The sequence below is a fragment of the Spermophilus citellus genome (genome assembly GCF_964194105.1).
Source record: "Spermophilus citellus genome assembly, chromosome: 10".
NCBI lineage: Eukaryota > Metazoa > Chordata > Mammalia > Rodentia > Sciuridae > Spermophilus > Spermophilus citellus.
This window is the reverse complement of record NC_138197.1, coordinates 46,645,185-46,669,570: the sequence shown is the minus strand read 5'-3', so window position 1 is coordinate 46,669,570 and position 24,386 is coordinate 46,645,185. Positions and strand designations below refer to the sequence as shown.

Genomic DNA, 24,386 nt, shown 5'->3' with positions numbered 1-24,386 from the left:
TAATAAAAGCCATATACGGAAAGCTCACAATTAACATCATATTCAAGGGGGAGACTGGTAGTATTTCCTCTAAGATCAGAAACATCAGTCTCACCACTAATATTCAACCTAGTTCTGGAAGCTCCAGCCAGAGCAATTAGACATTAAAAAAAATGAATGAAGAAACAAATAAAAGGCATCCGAATTGGAAACACTAAATATCAGCAATGTTGCAGGACACAAAATCAACATTCAAAAATCCGATGTTTCTATACACTACAATGCACAATCTAAAAAGAAAATTAGAAAACAATCCCACTTAGTACAGCATCAAAATATATACAATACTTATAATATTAAGGATAAACTTAGGGATGAAATTAACCAAGGAGGTGACAGATTTGTTCAATGAAAACTATAATATTGATGAAAGAAATTAAAGACACCATAAGTGAGAAAATATTCCCTGCTTAGATCAGAAGACCTAATATTAAAATGTCCATATTGTCCCAAACTATCTACAGGTAAATGCAATTCCTATCAAGATTCTCATATTTTTTTTACAGAAAAACCTGAAATTCATACAGAACCCAAAGGCAACCTGAATAGCCCAAATAATCTTGAAGCAGAAGTTAATGCCTTACATTTCCTGATTTCAAAATATACTACAAAGTAGTAATTACAAAGCATTTATAATTAAGATGGTGTTTCAGTGGCATAAAGATAGATCTATAGACTAAATTGGACAGAGAAGGGATCCCAGAAATAAACCCAATGATTTTCACTGAGGATGCCAAGACTACATAATGGAGAAAGAACAGTCTTTTCAACAAAAGGTGCTGGGAAAACTGAATTACCGTATGTAAAAGAATAAAGTTGCATCCTTACACTTTACACCATATAAAAACAAACTCAAATGGATTAAAGATGTAACTAAGAAGATCTAAAAAACTCTTGCAGTACTAGAAAAAAAACACAGGGAGAAATCTTAGGGGCATGAGATTTACCAATGATTTCTTAGATATAACACTAAAAACATAGGCAATAAATAGGAAATAGACAAATAGAACTACCTTAAGCTTAAAAACTCTGCACACAGAAGGAAAAACTTAACAGAGTGAATAAAATAACCTATGGAGTGGTAGAAAATAATCACAATTTATATATCTGATAAAGGGTTAATATCTAAACAATGTAAAGAACTTACATGATTCAACAACAAAAAAAAATAAGTATTTTTTTAAATGAGAAAAGGACTTCAATAGATATTTCTCCAAAGAAGATATACAAATAGCCAATAAGCTCAGCCTCAGGGAGATGCAAATCAAAACCACAATGAAATATTGTCTCATATCTTTCAGGATAACCACTAACCAAAGAAAAGAAAATAGTAAGTGTTGGTAGGAATTTGGAGAAGGTAGTGCTTGTTGGTATAATTGTAAAGTGGCATAGCCATTAGGGAAAAGACTATGAAGGCTCCTCAAAAAAATTGTCATATAATCCATCAATCCTTCTGGGTATATTCAAAAGTATCCAAAGCAGGATCGTGAAGAGATATGTCATGTTCATTGAAGTATTATTTACAATGGACAAGAGGTAGAAGCAAATCAAATGTCCATTCACAGATAGATGGATAAGAAAGATATATACATACAATTTAATAGTATGCAGCTTTAAAAAAAAGAAGGAAATCCCACCACATGCTATAACATGGACAAATCTTGAGGTCATTATATTAAACCAAATAAGCCAATCAAAACAAGAGAGATGGCCAGGTGCGGTGGCGCACCTGAGGCTGAGGCAGGATGATCCGGAGTTCAAAGCAAGTCTCAGCAAAAGTGAGGCGCTAAGCAAGTCTCAGCAAAAGTGAGGCGCTAAGCAACTCAGTGAGACCCTGTCTCTAAATAAAATACAAAATAGGGCTGGGGATGTGGCTCAGTGGTCGAGTGCCCCTGAGTTCCATCCCTGGTACCAAAAAAAAAAAAAAAAAAAAAAAAAAAAGAAAGAAAAGAAAAAGGACAGATAATATATAATTCTACTTACAAGAAGTATCTAAAATATTCAAAAACTTAGGGACATGGGGTTGTAGCTCAGTGGTAGAGTGCTTCCTAGCATGTGTGAGGCACTGGGTTTGATTCTCAGCACCACATATAAATAAATAAACAAAAAAAAGTCCCATCCCATCACATCTAAAAAATATTTTTTAAAACCTTAGAAACATAAAGTAGAAAAGCCCTTTCAAAGGGCCAGGGGTGGGCTGAGGATGTAGCTCAGTTGGTAGAGTACTTGCTTTGCATGTACAAGTCCCTGAGTTCAATATCCAGCCCCTCCCCCCCCCAAAAAAAAAAACGGGGAGGGGAGAAGAGGAATTGTGTTAAGTGGGCGGGTGTAGAGTTTCAGTGTTGGAAGCTGAAAATGTTCTAGAGATTTGTTGCACATCAATGTGAATGTACTTAACACTACTGAATTATAAACTATGTGAAACAGCAAATGTAATGTTGTTTGGTTCTTTTTTGGTACAGTTTAAAAATTTTTTTTTTTCAGAAAAAAGAAATATGTGTGGCTTCCTGATGAAAAAAATATACATATCTCACTGGGTTTGCATATGGATCCAGGGGGCAGCAGAATTGTGGTATATTATTGAAGTCTTGTAATTTGTCTCCACAACTGCTTTTCACCACGTTGCCATCTCCCAACCTATCAAGTCTTTTATAAACTTAAAACTTCTCAATGAATATTCCCTTCTCTATTCTTTTCTACTGTCTAGTAATTCAATTTTTTTCAACACAAAAGCTACCTTTGAATTGACATATTCCATCAGATTTCAACAATTTGTAAATAAAATGTCATATATTTTGTTAAAACTTTCATGATCTCTTCAGTTATAATTGTTATCAAAGGGTTTTGGGGGGGAGCGGTTACTGGGGATTGAATTCAGTGCTTAACCACTGAGCCATATCTGCAGGGCCCCCCCCCCTTTTTGCATTTTATTTAGAAAAAGGGTCTCACTAAGTTGCTTAGCACCTCGCTAAATTGCTGAGGCTAGTTTTGAACTCACAATTCTCCTGCCTCAGCCTCCTGAGCTGCTGGAATTACAGGCATATGCCTCGGCACCTGGTCATTATGAAAGGTTTTACAAAACCATAAAAAATCATCTTCTCAGTGTATATTGGTTGCTTTTTCTGTGACATCCAAACATTTTTTTAAAAATAATTTTTACATAAAGGATATAATATAAATTTGCCATTTTAACTATTTTAAGTATACAACTCATTGACGTTATTTATATTCACAATCACCACTATCTATTTCTAAGATTTTTTTATTACCTCAAATAGAAACTGTAACCATTAAGCAATAACTTTTCATTCTCCCTTCCTCTAGTTCCTGGTTATCTCTTAATTTATTTTCTGTCTCAGTTAATTTGCCTATTCATTTGTTGTTGAATACTTGGGTTTTTCCACCAATTATAAATACTGCACTGAATATTGTGTGCAAGTATATGTTTTAGTCCCTGTTTATAATTCTTCAGGGTATGTACCCAGGAGTGGAATTTTGGGGTCAAATGGCTATTTCTATGTTTAGCTCTTTGAAGAACGGCTAAATTCTTTCTCATAGCATCTGTGCCATTTTATATTTCCATCAGCAACGTATAAGGGTTCATTTTCCCACATCTTCACCGACATTTACTTTCCATTTAAAAGTTATTATAGTCATGCTAGCATGTGTGAAGTGCTACTTCATTGTGGTTTTGATTTAAATTTTCTTAATAACTAAAAGATATTGAGCATCTTTTCAGTGCTTATTAGGATTTTCATATCTCCTTTAAGAAATAGCTATACAAGCCCTTGCACATTTTTTTAATTGGGTTGTTTTTCTTATTGAGTTGTAAGTATTCTCAATATATTTTGGATTTTTTATACTGTATCAAAAATATGATTTGCAAATATTTTATTTTTCATCCCATTCTGTAGGTTCTTTTCACTTCCTTGAAAAAAAAAAATATATATATATATATATATATATATATATATATATTGCCCAAAAGTTTTAAAATTTGACCTAGTCCAATATTTTTAGTTTTTTTTCTTCTTTCTTTTTCTCATAAACTTTTGATATATCTAAGAATCCATTTCCAAGGTCATTAAGACTTACATCATATTTTCACCTAAGAGGTTTGTGGCTTCCATTCTTAAATTTAGATCTATGATCTAATCTGAGATAATTGTATATGCTATGAGGTATGAGTGTCTACCTTCATTCTTTTCCTATGAAAATCCTGCTAGCCCAATTTGTTGAAAAGACTACTCTTTGCCCAAAGAATAAACCTAGTGCTTTTGTCAAAAATCAAGTGGCCATAGATGTATGGGACTATTTCTAGACTCCTGGGTATATTACATTATTTGTATGTTTATCCTATTGCCAGCACCATAAAATTTTGATACTATAGTTTCCAAGTCAGCTTGAAATAGAGAAATATGAGTCTTTCAACTTTTTTCACTTTTTTCAATATGGTTTTGACTATTTGGATACTTTTAGAATTCCCCATGAATTTAAGGATTGGCTTTTCTCTTTCTGGGGGGGAAAAGCTATTGAAGTTTTGAAAGGGACTGTGGTCAATATGTGGAACAATTTGTATAATATCAATATTTTGATAATAACATCTTCCAATCCATAAACACTGTTCAGTCTCATTGCTTGATTTTGATTCATTTAGGTCTTCTTTAATTTTTTCAGCAATACTTTGTGGTTTGCAGTGTACTTTTTATTACCTCCTTGCTTAAATTCATTTTTAGATTTTTTTCTTAGCTATATCATTGTGAATGGGTTTACTTTATTATTTCTTGAATATTCCGTGGCTGGTGTGTAGAAACACTATTCATGTGATTTTTATACCATTAAGTACTGCTTAGTTCATTTATTATTACCTCTAATAGATTGTGTGTATGTGTGTGTGTGTGTGTGTGTGTGTGTGTGTGTGTGTGTTTTCTTTGGGATTTTTATCTATTTAGGAACATTTCACCAGCAAATAGAGATAGTTTTCTTTCTTTCTTTCAAATTTAGATGCTTTTTATTTTTCTTATTTAAAGGCTCTGGATAGAAGCTGTAATGCAATAGTGAATGGTCACTGTTGAAAGTGGGCATTATTGCCTTGTTCTGATGTTAAGAGGAAGGCTTTCAGTCTTTCAACGTTTAGTATGATATCAGTGGTAACTTTTTATAAATTCCTTTATTATGTTGAGAAAAATTCCTTATATTACTGGTTTTATGAGGGTTTTTTAATCATTAACAAGTGTTAGTATTAGCTGAGGTGATCTTGTGGATTTTGTCTTTGTTTGATTAATGAACAATATTTCATTGATTAATTTTCTATGTTTAACCATACTTTTATTTCCAGAACAAATCTCACTTTGTCATGATGTATATCGTTTTAGTATGTTGTTCAATTTGGTTTGATAGTAATTGGTTAAAGGTTGTTTTTAAAATTTAATTAATAGACTTTATTTTAAAAGCAATTTTATGTTTACAGAAAAATAGACCATAAAGTACAGAGTTCCCACAAGCTCCTTTTCTCCATACACATTTTCACTTATCATTTAGTCTTGTGTTGCTGTGGCACTTGTTTATGCTGATAAGTCAAGATTGATACGTTATGTTAACTCAAGCCGCTACTTTACAACACTCTGTATTGTACATTTTATAGATTTTGACAAATATATGATGCTCTGCTTACTGTATTATGTGGGATAGTTTTCGTTTCCTAAAAACATCAGTGTCTATTTGTTCCTCCTCTTCTTTGAGAAACTGCTAAACTTTTTGTTTTCAGAGATTTAATTTTTTTTCAGAATTTCATATACTTGGAATCATATAGTATGTAACCTTTTAAGAATGATGTTATTACTTAAAATTTCACTTAGCATGATGTTCTCTTTATCTACCCATTTACCAGCAAATGACATTTTCACTCCATGTCTTTTTTTATGGCTTGATTTCTTTATAGCCCCAAAAAATATTCCATTGTATAAATATATCACTGTTTGCTTGCCATTTGCCTATTGGAGGACATCTTGGTCATTTCTAAGTTTTGGCAGTTATGGATAGTGCTGCTATAGACATTTAGGTGCAGGCTTTTGTGTGCACATAGGTTGCCAATTGATGTTGAGCATTTTTTATATGAGTACTTGTCATCTGTCTATCATCTTCAAAGAAGTATCTTTGGATATTTTTCAAATTTTATGACTTGTTTGCTTATTTTATTTCTTTTAACTTTTAGGGTTCTTTGTACATCTGGGATAGCAATCCTTTATTATACATATAATCCCACTGTCTTCTCATCTCCATGGTTTCTGGTGCAGTAATGGTTATTACTCTTAATGAGAAATACTTACATATGATGAGCTGCTTCTCTTGCTAATTTTTAAGAGCGTCTCTTTTTCTTTGACATTTAATAGGTTGATCATAAGTGTCTCAGAGTGAATCTCTGAATTTATTTTACATGGAATTCATTGAGCTTCTAAGGTATTAAATTCATGTCTTTTATCAAATTGAAGAAGTTAGCCATTATTTCTTCAAATATTCTTTATTCCTTTGTTTTTTCTCTTCTACCTCTGAGATACTCATAATTATTGGTTCATTTAAAAGTAAAGAAGGTTCTTACCTTTTGTTCATTTTCTTTGTCCTTTTTTCCTTTCTTCTTCTTATACTTGATAACTTCAATTGTCCTATCTTCAAGTTTACTAATTCTGTGTTCTGCCTGTTCAAATCTGCTGTTAAATCCTTGTCTTGATCAGTTCAAGCTGATATAACAAATTCCCATAGACTACATAGTTTAAAGTACAAGCATTTACTAGTCTTGGTGCCCGTCAACAGATGAATGGATACAGAAATATATATATGCAATGGATCTCTACTCAGCCATAAAGAAGAGTGAAATATGTCATTTGCTGGTAAATGGGTAGATCAAGAGAACATCATGCTAAGTGAAATAAGTCAGTCTCAGAAAGTCAAGGGTTGAATGTTTTGTCTTAAATGTGAAAGCTGGAGAGAAAAAAAGGAATAAATAAATGGGATCTTCTAAAAATAGAAGGGAAATCAGTTAAGTACAAGACGGGAAGGAAAAGGGGGAGAACTGCAGAATAAATTGATAAAATTATGCTAGGTATATGTATGAATATGCCACACTACATTCAAAGTTTATATATAACTATAATGCATCAATTAAACAATAAATAAATCAATAACCAATAGAGTAGAGTGAGCAGACTGGCAGAGGAGAGAGAGGAAGAAATAGGTAGCCTAGATATTGAAAAGAAGTAAACTATGTTATATGCATTGATAAATAGAACAAAATAAACTCCACTATTAGGCATAACTACAGTGTACTAAAAAGTTTAAAAAAATTCAAAATTATTTTAACGTACATTTATTTCTAACAGTTCTAGAGGCTGATAAGTCTAAATTCACGGTGTCAGCATAGTTGGTTTTGAGTGAGGGCTCTGTCAGTTTGCAGACAATCAACTACTTCTTGTATTCTCACATGGGGGAAACTATTTAATGCTCTGGCCTTTTCTTGTAAGAGTACTAAACCCATCATAAGGATCCCAGTCTCTTGTCTTATTTACCTACTACTAAAAGCCCCTCTACAAATAACATCATATTTCTTGGGTTTCAACACATAAGTTTTTGGCAGGACACAAATGTTCAGTCCGTGGTACCTTCTTGTGAATTTTTTCAGCTCCTTCAAGCTTTCGCCAGACTTGCACTGAGTCTGCTGGTTAGCCTGAGATGAAAGCAGAGGGCCTTCTCAGGTCTCTTATGACAATGTAGCTTGTCCTGAACACACACATACCTTTAATTGCAACACTTACAATCCTTATACTTTCCTCTGCTGCTTCTCTTTCTCAGCTGCTTATCTACTAATATCATTTTAGATTTTAATCTCAGCTCATTTTTTTTTTACAGGAGAAAAATTTTTGATATGCTAACAATTTTACAGGACCCTGGGTTACTATTATTTCTTGTGTAACAGTAGAATCCTCAATTGGTTCTACAAAGAAAGAAGTAAGAGATATAAAACTCAATAGCCAGACTAGGACATCTCCAATGAGTGGGGATTCTATTTCTTTGTCAACAATCAAGTTTTTGATGTCTCATTTGTATGTTTTTCTTATAACTCTTTGAAAAATAATCATCATACTAAATTAGGATTATTTACTCTTGTTATTGGAGAATATCAATTAATAATTTTTTTTACTAAAGGGTTGTCAGTGATAATTTTTTTAAACTTTTTATTCCTGGAGATATTTTACTTGAAACAGAATTTTGTAAGTGTGTATTCTCTGGAAAATATAGTTGTATTGTCTTCTTGCCTCCAGGGCTGCAAATGAAAATTTCCATTTTTTTTTTGTAGATAACATAGGGTTAATTCATCAGCTGGTTTTTTCTTTCTTTTTCTTATTTTTTCCTTCCTTGTTCCTCTCTCTCTCTCTCTCTCTCTCTCTCTCTCTGACTGCATCTCCCTGTGTTGCCCAGATGGCTTTGACTTTCTGTACTCAAATGACCCTCCTAACTTGGCCTCCCAAGTAGCATATGCTACTGTGCCTAGCTCTATTTAAAATGATTTTGTTTTCGTTTTTTAATTTTCAACATTGAAATTTTGGTTGAAAATTTATAACAGAGTCTATGTACTACAATTCCTGGTGAATGCTTACTCTCTTAATAAAAAAATAATATTTTCAATCAATTTATTTGATTCACAGTTTCAAATTTATATACCTTTACATTAACATATAAATTTGATATGTGCATACTTTTTAAAGTATGCACTTTTTTCTTTTTATTTCTTCCTTTACTATCTCCATGTCAATTATATTATCTTTCCCCTACTTAATTTGGCAATACAGTATTCTCTCCACATTCTCAATATTTGTATAATCTCAATAAAGCATTTACATATTACTCATACAGATTCATATTCATCCTAATCATTTGTACTATATTGGAAGAGAATAAATATCACAGCTTGAATTTACAGATTATTGATTCAGTTTTTGAAATTTTTGTCATGCTCAACAGCCCATAAAATAGACCTTCTTTGTCAACAATCAAGTTTTTGATGTCTCATTTGTATGTTTTTCTTATAACTCTTTGAGAAATAATCATCATACTAACATTAAAACCCTGTTCTTTTTCTTTTTTTTTTTTTCTCTTGCCATGGGTGAATTCTTTATCTGATAAGTTCACTCACATAACATTATGACTGATGGTTTAGCCAAATAAAGTTTATGCTAGACACTAAGGTAGATACCTATAGAATCAATGATGAGCATACTAACAATATGATTTGTTGGTTGTCAAAAAACACAGAGAAGACTCTTACTTAAATGCTAACCAAAAGAGTGCTGAGTGGTGAAATCAAGAGAAGAGGAATTTCAGAAATCAACAGGATATCTTATTAAAGCTAGCATAAGCACAGTCAAAGGTAAGTCCCATTCTAGCTAAGAGAAGCTTTCAAAAAGTTCAGAGACAGCTTTTATACAATCCATGGCTTCAATCTTAAAAGACATTTAAGTTCAAGATAAGAGACTCAAAAAGTCAATATTCTCACAATAAAATCCTAAATTGGTTCTACAAAGAAAGAAGTAAGAGATATAAAACCCAATACCAGACTAGGACATCTCCAATGAGTGGGGATTCTATGAGGTCATGAAATGAGTTAATATAGGTAGATTAATCAATTCTGTGAATTGGGTATTACTACATTACTAGCCCTAATGTAGTAATGTTTTTTTAAAACATTTTTTTTTTAGTTGTAGGTGGACACAATACCTTCATTTTATTTTTATGTAGTACTGAGGATCAAACCCAATGCCTTCCACGTACAAGGCGTGCGCTCTACCATTGAGCTACAACCTCAGCCCCACTAGCTCTATTTTTAATACAAGACAGGTTCAAAGAAAAAAAAATGATATAATGACTTTCTCAAAATTTTACAAAACAGCTAAACAAGAAGAAAGAAAAACACTGGACGGTCAGTAGCAAGAGAACAGAGGAGTTTTTATTGAGAAGTTTCGAAACAGGGGTCCAAATGTTCACAGTCATCCAACAGATCTTAAAAGTGTCACTGGCAGAAAAAAGACAGCTGACAACTGGAATAAAAGGTAAAAGTCTGTATTTACCTGCAACCGTGGCAGGGCACTTGTTTACTGATCGTTAACAAGAATTCTGGACTTGAAGTCAGATGGCTGTTCCAAGTTTCCATTTGTCACAGGTACGGTTCTTATGAACTCGGTGAACTTACCTGGACCTCAACTGACTTGCTCAAATAATGTGTATTGAGTAATCACAATATGGCAGTTTTTCTGCCAAGTTTTGGAGGCAAGATGAGGTCAGAAGAACTAGGACAGTAAAACTAAAGAAGACATTGTAAATACTCTAACAGAACAAATCATCTTCTGAGAGGTATGAACAGCATACCAGATGAAGGATGACAGCACAGAATTCAGTGTTGTCCTTGCACAAGTTTATAATGCTATGAGGTACACAGAAAAAAGTGAGCAATTTGTACAGGTTAAGTATTTATAAATGTGATAATATTTGAGCTCCGTCTTTAGGGGTAATAGAATTTTATAAACTGAAGAAGAAATAAGACATTTAAAACAAAATAGAAAGCCTGTAAAAAAAAGGCCCTAAAAGAAAAAGGATACAAATAAAAGCAAGAAAGAAATAGTCAGACACTGGGGTGTTAATGTACATATTTAAATATGACAAAGAGATTTAATATTTCGGGTTTATTCTCACAGCCATGAGAAAGATAAACTTATGGCAAGGAAATCTCTAAGCAAGATGAGTTCAGAAAACATTAAGAAAAAAAAAAGATGAGTAGAATTGGAAAGAGAAATATTACAGATACATTTGGAGAAATTTAAGAAGAAAACCAAAATAATGTGGCAATAATGGGAAACGAGGATTCTGATTTTGTCTTTCAGGTTTCTAGTCTGGATAACTAGATGTAGTAATACTGATACTTGGGGTGAGAAATATAAGAAAAAGAGAAAAATTTTAGCCCTAAAGATCATGAAATCTTCTTTTCAAAGTCAAACTTGAGATGCTTAAAAATAAATAGATCCAGTTGATAAAACTAAGGCAGATGCAGAGTTCAAGGGAGATTCAAAAAGAGTTTTTATATTGGTCAAACAAACCTCTTATGGTTTGTTTCTTTTAGACCTTTACAGTGTTGATCACTTTTTCTGTCTGTGCATTTCTGTGCTCTCTTATTTGATTGATTTCCGCCAAATTATATGTATTCACTTGTGATGGTCCCTATCCTTTGGTGATACCTCAGCAGTTGTCTGTCATCAGCTTTAGTTGCTTCTGAATTATAAAGTGCTTTATTTAAAAGATGAATTTTTTCTGTCATAAATTGTTTTCTTAATATAATCATTTTACCAGAGTGTTTAAAAATATATTAAAGTTTTCATGTGGCTGCTTGACCAGATGCAGTTATATCAGACCCACATGGTGCACAGGATCCATATATCCAAATGTCCTCCCGTCCTCCCATGTGTTCTCTCTCTCTCTCTCTTTCTCTCTCTCTCCCCACTTGTTTGAAATAAAAAAACTTTTATTATTCATAGGTCCTGGACCAGACTTGGACATAATATTTTAATCATCCACCAGTACTCTGCTTGTGTCTTAAGAGGGGAGAGAAAAGCTCTCAGGCTCCAAAATCTTCATAAACCAATCTTCAACTTCACCTTCCTCCCTGGGGCCAAAAACTTTTGGATTTGATTTTCTCTCTACAGCTACTGTATTACTTTATTAAAATCCACAGCTATATTATTGGAGGCTGTCTTCAATAGAGGTGCATGATTCTGGTCAGCTTCGGACAGCCCAGAATTCAGTCACAGGGGCCTCCAGGGTGAAAACACAGTGACTCAGAAGTCCTGCCCAACAGATCAGCTAGGAAAAGGAGAGAGCCTTGGGATTAGACTTTGGAATTCTCTTTCAGAGGTAATCCCTTCAACATTCCTACAATATTAGAATAGGCTCTCCAGAGTATTGCCTCCCTCAGGATACTGAGGGAGCCCTGGCTAGAGGCAATTTGCCAAGTGCAGGGTGGTTTACTGGTGGCTGGTGCTCACCCTCAGGCTCATCTCCCTCTGCTTGCTGAGCTCTTGGTTCTCACACTGACAAGGTTCTGTCCTTCAGTCCTTTCCTGTCTCATTACCAGAAAGAGTAACCCCACCAGGGATAGGAGAACTCAGAGGAAAAGGCTGCAGGATCTTAGAGGAACAGACATCCCTTCAAAAGAGAGAAACAGACAAACAAAAAACTGGGATGTGTTTATCACACAAAGCAGATGTTTCAGAGGACTCTCACTAGAAGTTTCAAATATAACAAATATCAGCCAAATGAAATTAAGACACAATGTTTTTAAGAAGCAGGAAATATGAGATATAAAATATAATAGTTTAAAAATAATATATAAATGAAAAAGAGAAAGACTAAATTGGAAAATCAAACTGCGATGTTGACAAAAATATTTGGAGATTTATATGTATAAATATATACAAAATATTGCATTAATATTATAAAATATTATGTCCCAAATTGATCAGAACTGATTAAAAGTGGAAAAAATAAATTGAGGAGGAGAAATATTTAAATAAATAATAAATTCAAGATATGTAATGTTCAATAAAGATTAAAACAAAACTAACTTGAGAAGGCCATTGAGTACTCAACAAGAAAGAAAAGGAAGAACCCAAACTTGCATGTGGAAAAATGACAAACAGCATAGTAAAATTTAAAAATATCCAAGAAAAATTTTTGAAGTGTTTCAGGAGAAACAGAAGATCAATTTTTAATAGCAAGATTGAATGTAAAAAGAACAAAAAAAATATTTCTTTTAAAGTATTGAAGAGAATATTGAACCTAGAATTTCATATTTAGTAAAATAGCCACTCAGCTATAAGAATATATATTCTTAAGCATATAGGGTTTCAGAAAAATTGGTACATAAAATGTCACATTCAAAATGGTTTTGGAAAAATTACTTAAATAAAAGAATCTAATCCTAAAGATATTGCATAAAATTTGTAAAACAAAGTGGATAAAATACTTGCTAAATTTTGTTGTTATCCTTAAAAAAATAATAAAATAAGAGGGGAAATAGTCATGCTATCTATAATTAAAAATACAATTTCAGGTGATTTGGAGGTTCAGGAGGCATATCAATGGACATGAGGACATGTGTCTTAGTCTTCTTGAGCGGCTATAACAAAATATTGTGTATAACAAAACTAGGTACTTACAAACCATAGGATCTTATTCCTCATCATTCTGGGAGCTGAGGAAGCCAAGATCAGGGCACTAGAAGATGTAGTGACTAGTGAGGGCTCTCTTCTCACCATAACCTCATAAGGTGGAGGGGGCAAGGGGTCTCTCTGGGGCCTTTTTTGTAAGGGCATATAGACTTAGCCCTCAGACCTAATCACTGACTAAAGGCCCCATATTCTGTTATAATTGTTTTGGTGGTTATTATTCAACATACAAATTTCAGGGGAAATACAAACATTCAATCATAGCAAAATGCTATATTTTTTTTTCTTGTTATGGAAAATATAAACATATCAGTTTAAAAGTGCAAGAAAGCATTAAAAAGGAACATAGAAAGGGATGAACTGTCATAATAAACTCAGTAAAAACAACTACTTCTATATATCTATATATTTATATGGCTTAGATAGATATATGTATATAAAATGTAAACACATAAACTAGAGATTTTTCATTGGGGATTTCTAAAATTCAACTCTAAGCTCTTTATAAGAGAAAGTCCTAAATGATGAGAAAATGTTAATAATAAAAAGATAAGAAAATACAATCATTTGAAGAAAACTCCTATAGCTGTATAAATAATAACCCAAGTAAAATTTAAAAAAACATCATTAGGAAAAAAAAGAAGTTTTCTACATATTGATGTAAATATGCATCAAATTAGAAGATATGGTTAAAAATGTAAAGAAAAATTAATAGTACTACCATCATAAAGGAAATTTTAACATGACTTTGCCATTTGTGACAGGTCAGTCAAAATATTAGCAAGGATACAAGAAAAGTTAAATAGCATAACAAACAAAACTGATGTCTTAGACATATGTAGAGTTCTGTACCAAACATTTCAAGGAATATACAATTTCCTCAAGTGCATAAGGGAACCTTACAAAAATTAATGATGTATTGGGGCTTAAAGAAGTCTTGAAAATTTTCAAAAAGTAGATATCCTCTAGACAGTCTTTGCTACAATAAATTATGATAGAAATGAGTAGCAAAATTTTAAGAAAATCCTCATATATTTAGAAACAAGAAACTCATTTCTAAATAAGTTGCATGCTTATTATTATGTGATGTGTCCCCCCAAAAGCTAATGTGTGAGACAATGCAAGAAGATTTAGAGGAGAAATTAGGGGATTATGAGAGCATTAACCCAATCAGCGAATTAATACCTGACAGAATTAACTGAGTAGTAACTGAAGGTCAGTAGTGTGTGGCTGGAGCAGGTGGGTCATTGGAGGTGTGCTTTTGGGGTACTTATTTTGTATTTGGCGAGTGGAGTCTCTCTCTTTGCTTATTGATCATCATGTGATCTGTCATACTCTTCCACCATGATGTTCTGTCTCACCTGGAGCCCAAGGAATGGAGCTGGCTGTTTGTGGACTGAGACCTCTGAAACCATGAGCCCCCAAGTAAACTTTTCCTCCTTTACAATTGTTGTTGTCAGGTCTTTTAGTCACAGCAGTGAAAAAGCTGTTTAAAATAAAATCTGAAGTAAAAGTCTAGAACTGATATAATGTAAATGAATACTATTTAAAAGTCTGGGACTTCCACTTTCTGATTCTGCATGAAAGAAGCTGGGATGTGGCCCTTCTGTCCTAACAAGGAGGAAAAGTCTGAAAAAAGTTGAAATATCCACAACTCTTTTAGGGTCCCTAAGAAAGGTGAGGGTTTATGGCAAGTCATTTTCTCTCCCCACTAGCAGAGAGACAGACTGGTAAATATAGGGAGTTACAGTTTATCAAAGCAGAGAAACAGAAACAGAAATCATAAATGAAGCAGTGCCAGAGCAGGGAAACCTCAGGTGTGACTGATGATTTGCTGGGGACTTAGTGTGGACAAGTTGTGCATGAAGAACTTCAGAGGATCTAGTCAAGGACCCCATCCTTTTGTGAGCCTTCTCTGCAGGAGTTCCACCAGATTCTCAGAGCAAACACTGCAGAGAAATCTTCTCGTGCTTTTATCAGAATGAGCAGGGAAAGAACCACTTTGAAATAAACCAGAGTACTTGCTCTGTTCTTTATAGGCTAGACTTCAAGAGAAACTATTTAATCAAAGTCATGAGCTGGGATGAAGCATGAACCTGCAGCTCCAGCCAGTTCTTGCCTTCCTTGTGACAGAAGGAAAATGCACAACTTCATCCCATTCTAGACATCCTGGCCCACCTAAAGAGAGGTGGTTAAAAAAAACCTGATTAAGGGCTGGGGATGTGGCTCAAGCGGTAGCGCACTCGCCTGGCATGCGTGCAGCCCGGGTTCCATCCTCAGCACCACATACCAACAAAGATGTTGTGTCCCCCGAGAACTAAAAAATAAATATTAAAAATTCTCTCTCACTCTCTCTCTCTCTCCTCTCTCACTCTCTCTTTAAAAAAAAAAAAAAAAAAAAAAAAAAAAAAAAAAAAAAACCTGATTAACATTTGCAAAGTTCCCAATCCAGAGGCAAAGACTCACTAAAAGATTGCGACCTAATTACAGGAACAATAGAATGCTTGCCTCCCCCACACTTTACCACCAGATTATAAATGACCTATTTACAGCAGTTCCTTTTACTGTGTGGCCATCTAGGAAAATAAATAATTAATTAATTATAAAGTACATAAAAGGCAAAAATTAACAAATAAATAAATAAATAGATTGAAAAGTAAGAATGAGGACCAGATTCAGATATGGCAAGGATATTAGAACTATCAGAGGGGACTTAAAAAAAAAATGTGACTAATATGCTAAGGGTTCTAATGGTACAACAGAGAACATGTAAGAACAGATGAGCAATGTAAGCAGAGAAATTCTAAGAAAAAACTAAAAATACATTCTAAACATCAGAACATTAACAGAAATGAGAATGCCTTTGATGTGCTTCTTAGTAAACTGGACACGACTAATGAAAGAATTTTGAGTTTTCAGATACATGAACAAAAGTCTGTAAAACTAAAAAGGAAAAAGAACAAAGCCTAAAAAATCAGAATAGAATATTCAAGGAAAAAAAAGTCTAACATGCATGCAATGGGAACACTAGAAATAGATGAGGGGGAGGAAGGAACAGAAGAAATACTCGAAACAATGATGTCTGAGAATTTCCCCCAAATTAATGTGAAACAACAAATCGTAGATTCTGGAATCTCAGAGGATATCAAGATAAAGACAAAAATAAATAAATAAAAAATAAAGATTAAAACTGTACCTATGCATATCGTTTTCAATTATAGAAAATCAAAGTCAAGGAAAAAATTCCTGAGAGAAGCCAGAAGGGGAAAAAATGTATAGCAGACCAAATATAAGAATTATATATGAATTCCTCTCAGAAACTGAACTAGCAAGAAGAGTAAAATGAAATATGTAAAGTACGTGCACACACACACACACACGCACACAAATAAACCCACTAACCTAGAATTTTGTACCCTGTGAAATAATCTATCTAAGCTGAAAAGGAAATAGACTTTCTTAAACAAAAATGGAAGGAATCTATTGCAAGTAGATTTGCCTTGCAAGATGTTAAAAGCAGTGTTTTAGAGAGAGGAAAATAATTATAATTCAGAAACACAGATCTACACAAACCAAGGAGGAACACTGAATAAGGAATGAGTGAATATAAAATAAAAACAATTTTCTTTTTTTTTAATTATTCACAATAGCAATAGCAATAAAGTATTTGCTTATGTATCCTTATGAATATATATGTGTACAAATGTGTGAAATTAAATGACAACAATGATATAAGGAACGGGGAGGGAATTATGGATGTTTTGTTATTATGAGGTATAATCTATGAAGTAATATGGTATTGACAATGGACTTGAATTAAAGTTAGTTTTAATTGTATATTGCAAATTCTATGGCAACCACCATAAAAGTAAAGAAGAAATATAATGAATATGCTAAGAAAGGAGAGAAAAATCAAAATATATAAAATGCTCAATAAGAAGTGTTAAAGGCGGAAAAAGTAAAAGAAGACAAAATCAGGAATAAAGAACATGGGCAACAAATCAAACACAATAAAAAATATGGTAGTATTGATCTAACTGTATCAGTAATCGCTTTACTTTCAAGATATGTATATACCAATTAAAAGACTGAGATTGTCACAGTAGATCAACAAATAAGACCTGACTACATGTTATTTACAAGAGACCCACTATAAGTATAAAAATACATTCAAAATAAAAAGTAATGGAACAATTGTATGCTAACATTAATTAAAAGAAAGCAGGACTAACTAAATTAATTTCACACGGAGAAGAGTTTAAAGCAAGGAAAATTACCATGGATTTTTTTTAAAAAGTGTGTTACATAATGTACTCCCAAAAGAATATTAAATAATCCTTTATGTATTCATACCTATCAGAAAATCAAACTACATGAAGAAAAAGATGCTAGAAATACAAGGCGGAAACAGATGAATCCACTGTCATAGTTGAAAATTTTAACATTCCTTTATCAGAAATAGATCCATCAGACAGAAAGAACATAGTTGATCTCAACATAGTTTAACCAAATGGATATAATCAATGTCTATAGATCACTTCATCAACAACAACCAACAGAATACACATTCTTCTTCAGCACAAGGAACATTCATCAATATAGACCACATTCTGGGCCACAAAACATATCTTAAATTTAAAAAAAGTAGAAATTATCTAATGTCAACTCTTAGACCACAATGAAATTAAACAGGAAATTGATAACATAAAGACAACTGGAAAATTGCAAAATATGTGAGGATTAAACAACACACTTCTAAATAACATATACATCAGAGAAGAATTTTCAAGAGAAAATTTAAAGCATTTGAACTAAATAAAACAATTTATCAAAACTTTCGGGATATAATGAAAACAATACTTAGAATATATAGCATTGGATGCACACATTAGAAAAGAAAAGAATCTGAAGTCAATATTTAAGATCCTACCTTAGGAAACGTGGAAAAGAAGAATAAGCTAAATCCAAAATAAACAGATGAAAATAATAAAAATTAAAAGAAAAGTCAATGAAATTGAAAATCGGGCATCAACATAACCAAAAGCCAATTCTTCAGAAATATCAATAAAATTTATAAGTTTCTAATCAGGTTCATTAAGAAGATAAAAAGAGAGAGAAAGAAGACAATTTACTAATATCAGAAATAAAGGAAAGAAATGACTACAGACCCCAGGGATGTTAAAAGGATAATAAAGGAATACAAAGAACAACAATATGTCCACAACTTAATAACCTAGATAAAATTGACCGATTTCTTTTAAAATTTTTTTTTGTAGTTTTAAATGGACAGAATGCCTTTATTTTATTTGTTTATTTTTATGTGGTGCTGAGGATGGAACCCAGTGCCTCACACTGCTAGGCAAGCGCTATGCTGCTGAGCTGTAACCCCAGCCCAACCAATTTCTCAAAAGACACAATCTACCCAAATTCATATAAGAAGAAATAGACAATCTGTATTGGCCTCTATGTATTTTATAAATTGAATCAATAATTAATAAAACTCCAAGAAAGAAACAACTAGGTGTGGGTGTTTTCACTGCTGATACCATTCAAATATTTAAGGAAGAAACTATACCAGTTCTAGAAGATAGAAACAGTGGGAACGCTTCCTCTATCATTCCATGAAGCCAGTGCAGTCCTCATACTACAACAGTGAACGACATTGCACAAAAAGGAAGACCAATATTGTCCCTGAAAACAGATGCCAAAATACTCAACAAATTCAGCAAATTGAATACAGCAATGTGTAAAAATAATTAAGCACCATGATTGAATCAGATTTATCCCAGTTATGCAAGGCTGGTTTAATGAATCAACAGGCTAAAAAAGAAAAAAAAATGTGATCACATCAATGGATGTGGAAGCATTAGATATGAAACCCCCAAAATATTTGTAAAAATCATATCTGATGAACTTATTCCAACATATACAAAGATACCCTTGAAATTTAAATAAGAAAACAACCTGATTAAGAAATGGACCAAAGAACTCCACAGTTACTTCTTCAAAGAAGGTATATAGGTAACAAATAAATATGTTATATGCATATTCAGACATGACACTATTAAACCCACAATTCTGTACAATTAATATGCACTAATAAAAAAAATTTCCCCACAGACCACATGGACCTGATGTCTGCAGAAAATTCCATCCAACAGCTTCAGAACACACATTTTCCTCAACAGCACAGGGAATGCTCTCTTGTATGGATAACATATAGGACATGGAATAAGTCTCAACAAATTTTTTTAATTAAAATTATATTGAGTATTTTTCCTGACCACAGGGCAATAAAAATGTAAATAAAAAAAAAACAAGAAAACCTTAGGAAATTATGTAAACAAACGTAATTTGCTCCACTTCTAGTGTCACTAGAAAATACAAATTAAAATGACAATCAGATAACAATATAGAACTATCAGAGTAGTCAAAATGTAGAACGCTGAAAAAACAAAATGTTAGTGAGGATGTGAAACAACAGGAATTCTTATCCGTTGCTGGTGGGAATGAATGGTACACACTTTGGAAGAGAGATGGTTGGTTTCTTATAAAACTAATCATATTCTTACCATATAATCCAGGAATTACACTCCTTGGTTTTTACACAACAGAAGTGGAAATTTATTTTCACACAAAAACCTATCCATGGATATTTGTAGCAGTTTTATTCATAATTGCCAAAATACAAAAGTAACCAAGAAGTTCTTTAGTATGTGTACATATAAACTGTAGAATACCCAAGTGATAGAGTGCTATGGACTGCTTTAAAAAAAAAAAAAAAAAGAGCTATCAAACCATGAAAAAACATGAAGGAAACTTAAAAGCATGTCAATAAGTGAAAAAAGCCAATCTGATAAGGCTGATTTTAATTATATGCCTTTCTATAAAAGGCAAAACTGTGGAGACTGTTAAAGGGTTAGTGGTTGCCAAGTGTTGGGTAAGTGGCTGACTAAGCAGAGAACAGAGTATTTTAAGGTCAGTGAAACTACTCTGTATGGCACTATCATAATTAATACATGTCACTATTCAGCTGTCTCCACTCACAGAAGGCACAACACCAACAGTGAAGTTTGATAGAAATTGCAGACTTTAGCTGGAATAAGTGAGCTACATAGAAAACTGGTGCTCTAGCTCATACTTACCTTCAGGGTTGTTTATTCTGGAAGGATGTGGCACAAAGGGAGAAATTTTACCTTTGCTCTCTTATTTACGTTTTTGGGTGATAAATACATAGCTTTGTGCCATTAAAGAATTTTCATTCGAATATGGAGGCACAAAAATATTGAGTAGAAATGACAAATGTGAAGGTGAAGTATATACTGCCACATTTTCTATAACCTAATTGGTCCAATACAAAAATTGAAGAAAAGGGGTCACAAATGATAATCGAAGTATGTTGTTGTTATTTAAATATGTTCATTATCCATTCACACTTTTATACATTTATCCTGCTAAGTGTATGTGAAAATCAATAACGTATATTTGTGTGTGTGCATACACAAAAGCAAGTATAGGAATCCCGTGGTGGCTAAATACTGAGTAGTTTGATCTGAAGGTGAATTTTTAGAGGTGTGAAATAAGGAAGATAATTAAATAATCCACTTATGAATCCTTGCTTGCCATAATATTTGAAAGTATTAATATTATAAAAATCCACAGTTACTTTAGCAGTACAGAATAGAGCTGAGAGCTTGGAGTTTGGAATCCAACTGCCCCAGATCAGATCCTGCTCCACCCCTTACCAACTTTGAGGCTAGGGGAAGTTAATCGCCCTATGTATACCTAGATTTTTTTTTTTAATCTGTAAAAGGGAGATGATAAAATCTGACTGACATAATTGTAATAAGGAATAAATCCATTAACAGAAATGAAACACTAGATCAGTGTCTGGCACATGGTAAGCATTCAATAAATGTCAGCTACTATCATTTTGTGTCTTCTTTATTGGGCTGCAGGTAATATACTTGACACACACTGCTAACTGCCACCTCCCAGCCTCTTCTCTAAATATGCTGTAAGAAATCACTCTGAAAATCATATTGCAACCAATTTGCTGTCACTTTGCTAGATACATACAAGTGAAATCATTGTAACACAGTATGTTACCCCTAGAATGTACTTCAACTGCATTAACCTTTCCCTCGTGACTATCATTCTGCTTAAACTTTATTCAAACATTTCATCAGAGCAGACTTTAGCAGATATCTCTGAAAACAAACAGATTTCATGTTCTCTGGACAAAGATAAAAAGGAGTTGATATAACATTACTGCAATTGAATGTAATCTGTGTGATCATTATTCAGCTGGATAAATTATAATTTCAACTAAGTAAACAAAAATTTTAATATTGTTGAAAAGTGACTGTGACTGATTTCCTGACTTCCTTAAGATTTCCCTTTATGAGGTTTACAGGCTTTGTCTTGGTTTAAAGGGTTCTCAATTTACAAGGTAGGTGACTTCAGACAAATTTCTCAACTTAGTGCTAAGTTTGGTTTCCTTGTGTTGCACTGTGACCAAGGAGGATTTTCTCCTATTTATGAAAGTGTCAATATTATTTAATGCCCCACAATTTTGTGACAAATGCAAAAGGTGGAATTATCATTGTATCTGCTAACCTGCAAATGGAAAAATCAAGTGGTTTTCCTAAGTCATCAACTAGGTCTCTGGGCCAGGTTTTTGATTCCTATAGATTTCTTTTCCATCAGACTATACTACTTAAAGTTATCAGAATAACAAATGCTGTTCTCTAAGAAAGAAATATTTAAATAGATCAATATGGCAAAATGATTCACAAGAAATTAATCTTCTAGGTTTAAGATTATCTCTAAAAATATTTTTCATGTTAAGCATTATACAACATCTTTTATTTTAATCACATTTATAAGTGTCTTTTGGTCCATCAAGAACCAGAGAAGACTGCTGAAGTATTTCTATTTTTTCAATAATCATGAATACTTACAAATTAAAATATCACCAAAGAAAGACTTTAACCAGATTTAAAGACATTTAAATTGAGATACGTGTCATATTGTTAATTTTGATGTATACTTCAATTGAAAATTCTAATATGATATATAGTGTTCTTTCAAATATGTGGTTGTCTTTTCTATAAATAATAACTCCCCATTCACTTATTTTAATTTGGAAGCATGGCATTCATTCCACCTTGAATCCATCGCAGCGTCTCTTTTTTCTTTTCCCGGAAGATTTTTCCTCTGCTGTATTATTCAAATGCTGATTTTGGTCCATGATTAAACCACAGATATTATGTGAATGTTTTCAAATGTCGTTGATGTTTGATTTAAAATGATCACCTATCTGGGGAGAAAAAAACACAATTTATTTCATCCAAACAATATACAATTTAGAAGTAAGAAAAGCTGTAACATCAGCATCAACCAATCAGTCAATCAGTGATATTTATTCTGAGCCTGTTATGTCCAGCCACTCAGCTAGGAGTATACTGGATACAAACACAGGAAAGAAAAACACAATATTCCAGCCTTGGGAAGATTGTGATTAAGTTAGGGAGATATATTTGGGGGAAGAAACTCAAAAAAATTAAATTGGATAATATAGAATCAAATTCTAGATTATATGAACAAAACTATTAATTTTTGCTAGTATTGGGGATTAAACCCAGCACTTCATGCATGCTCGGCAGGCACTCTAACACTGAGCTATATCTCCAGCCCCAAAAACTTCTTAAATTACAGAAATTAAGACTTGAATGTTTTCTACATACATAGATTATAAAACTAACGAAAGCAAATATATGTTTAACTTATAGTTTTGCACAGTGACAAATGGTGCCTTGCATATAATAGGTATTGAAAATGAGGAGAAAGAATCATGTTAATGAATTATAACTAGAATAGCCTAATGTAGAGGAAGTAATTCTGGAACCAAATTCAGAAAGCAGGTAGAATTTGGTCTTGTTTAAAAGCATCAAGTACCTTTTGGAGACAATGGCCATATTCAATGTACCACTATTATCATCTTACTTTAAATTGTTCTTCTATTTTTCAAAGAAAACATATGCATGCAGTTGAAAATGTGAAATATTAAAAATACAAAGACTCTTCTTCTCACTTTTGCCTCTTATGCAGAAACATGAAATTCATTTTAATTAAATACAAATGGTATCATATTGTCAATACTGTCCTCTACCTTTTTACTCTGCAGTACATACTTTATTTTAAAGGGGACTAATTTTTCTTATAGCATTGCATTATCCATAATATATTTAACTCATGTTAACAAGCAATTACATCTAATTATTTCATATTAGAAAATGATTTTAATATATCATTTTGTTTTACTTATGTATGATCATATCTGTAGGATTAAACTCCTATGAGTGGAGTTTGGGGGTCAAAGTCTAAGAGAACTTTTAACTTTGAAAGTTATTAAGCCTCTATTTTAAAGAGTAGTAAAATGAATTAAATTTTGCCTTCAATTCACTCTTTTATGTAGAATAATTTGGTTTTCACTAAGGTTTACAAGATGTAACCTTATTCAAACACATTTATGCATCTGAAATATCTATATTGGCAAACACATAAAAGTACAAATATTAAATGATCTTCATAATATACTAATTACACAATGTTTAATAATTGTTATAATTACAGCTGATTTTATTTGTGGTAGTTATGTTCTTAGAGTTCCTGAGAACATTGAGTTGGTGAATACTGAAACATTGTTTCTAGAGTAAATACAGAGTTAGATTTCTGTGCACCTCTGAACACATTTTCATTCACTGATCAATACATACCCTTCTTTGTGTTTATTTCCCTTTAAAGTCACTTTATTTAATGTGTACTCTTGCTTCATTAACATTGAGTTAGTAACCACTAGTAATAGTTTAAGCCTGAAGGAAGATTATTACATGTTTTTTTTTTTTTTTTTCTGTCAGGCACTCTTGCACATAGGAATACTAGATAGCATTTTGGCACATTTTAAATAATAAAATGAGCAACATAAAGTACAAAATCTCAAAACATGAGTAATAAATAAATGGTGAAAAAGACACTTGTGTACCCTATATGCGCTGAAGCAAAAGGCAAAGCATCATT

The 24,386-nt window shown here is 32.7% G+C and overlaps 1 protein-coding gene across 1 annotated transcript in view; it reads right to left on the bottom strand.

Moving 5' to 3' along the window:
* The window catches only part of LOC308658952 (solute carrier organic anion transporter family member 1B3-like), a gene marked incomplete at both ends in the record, with an annotated part of 78,878 nt that extends 56,321 nt beyond the window's left edge, over positions 1–22,557 (bottom strand). Inside the window, one exon of the mRNA XM_081311907.1 lies at positions 22,474–22,557. Within this exon, the coding sequence (XP_081168033.1) occupies positions 22,474–22,557 (84 nt within the window). The remainder of the gene's footprint in view (positions 1–22,473) is intronic.
* Positions 22,558–24,386: the final 1,829 nt, after the last annotated feature.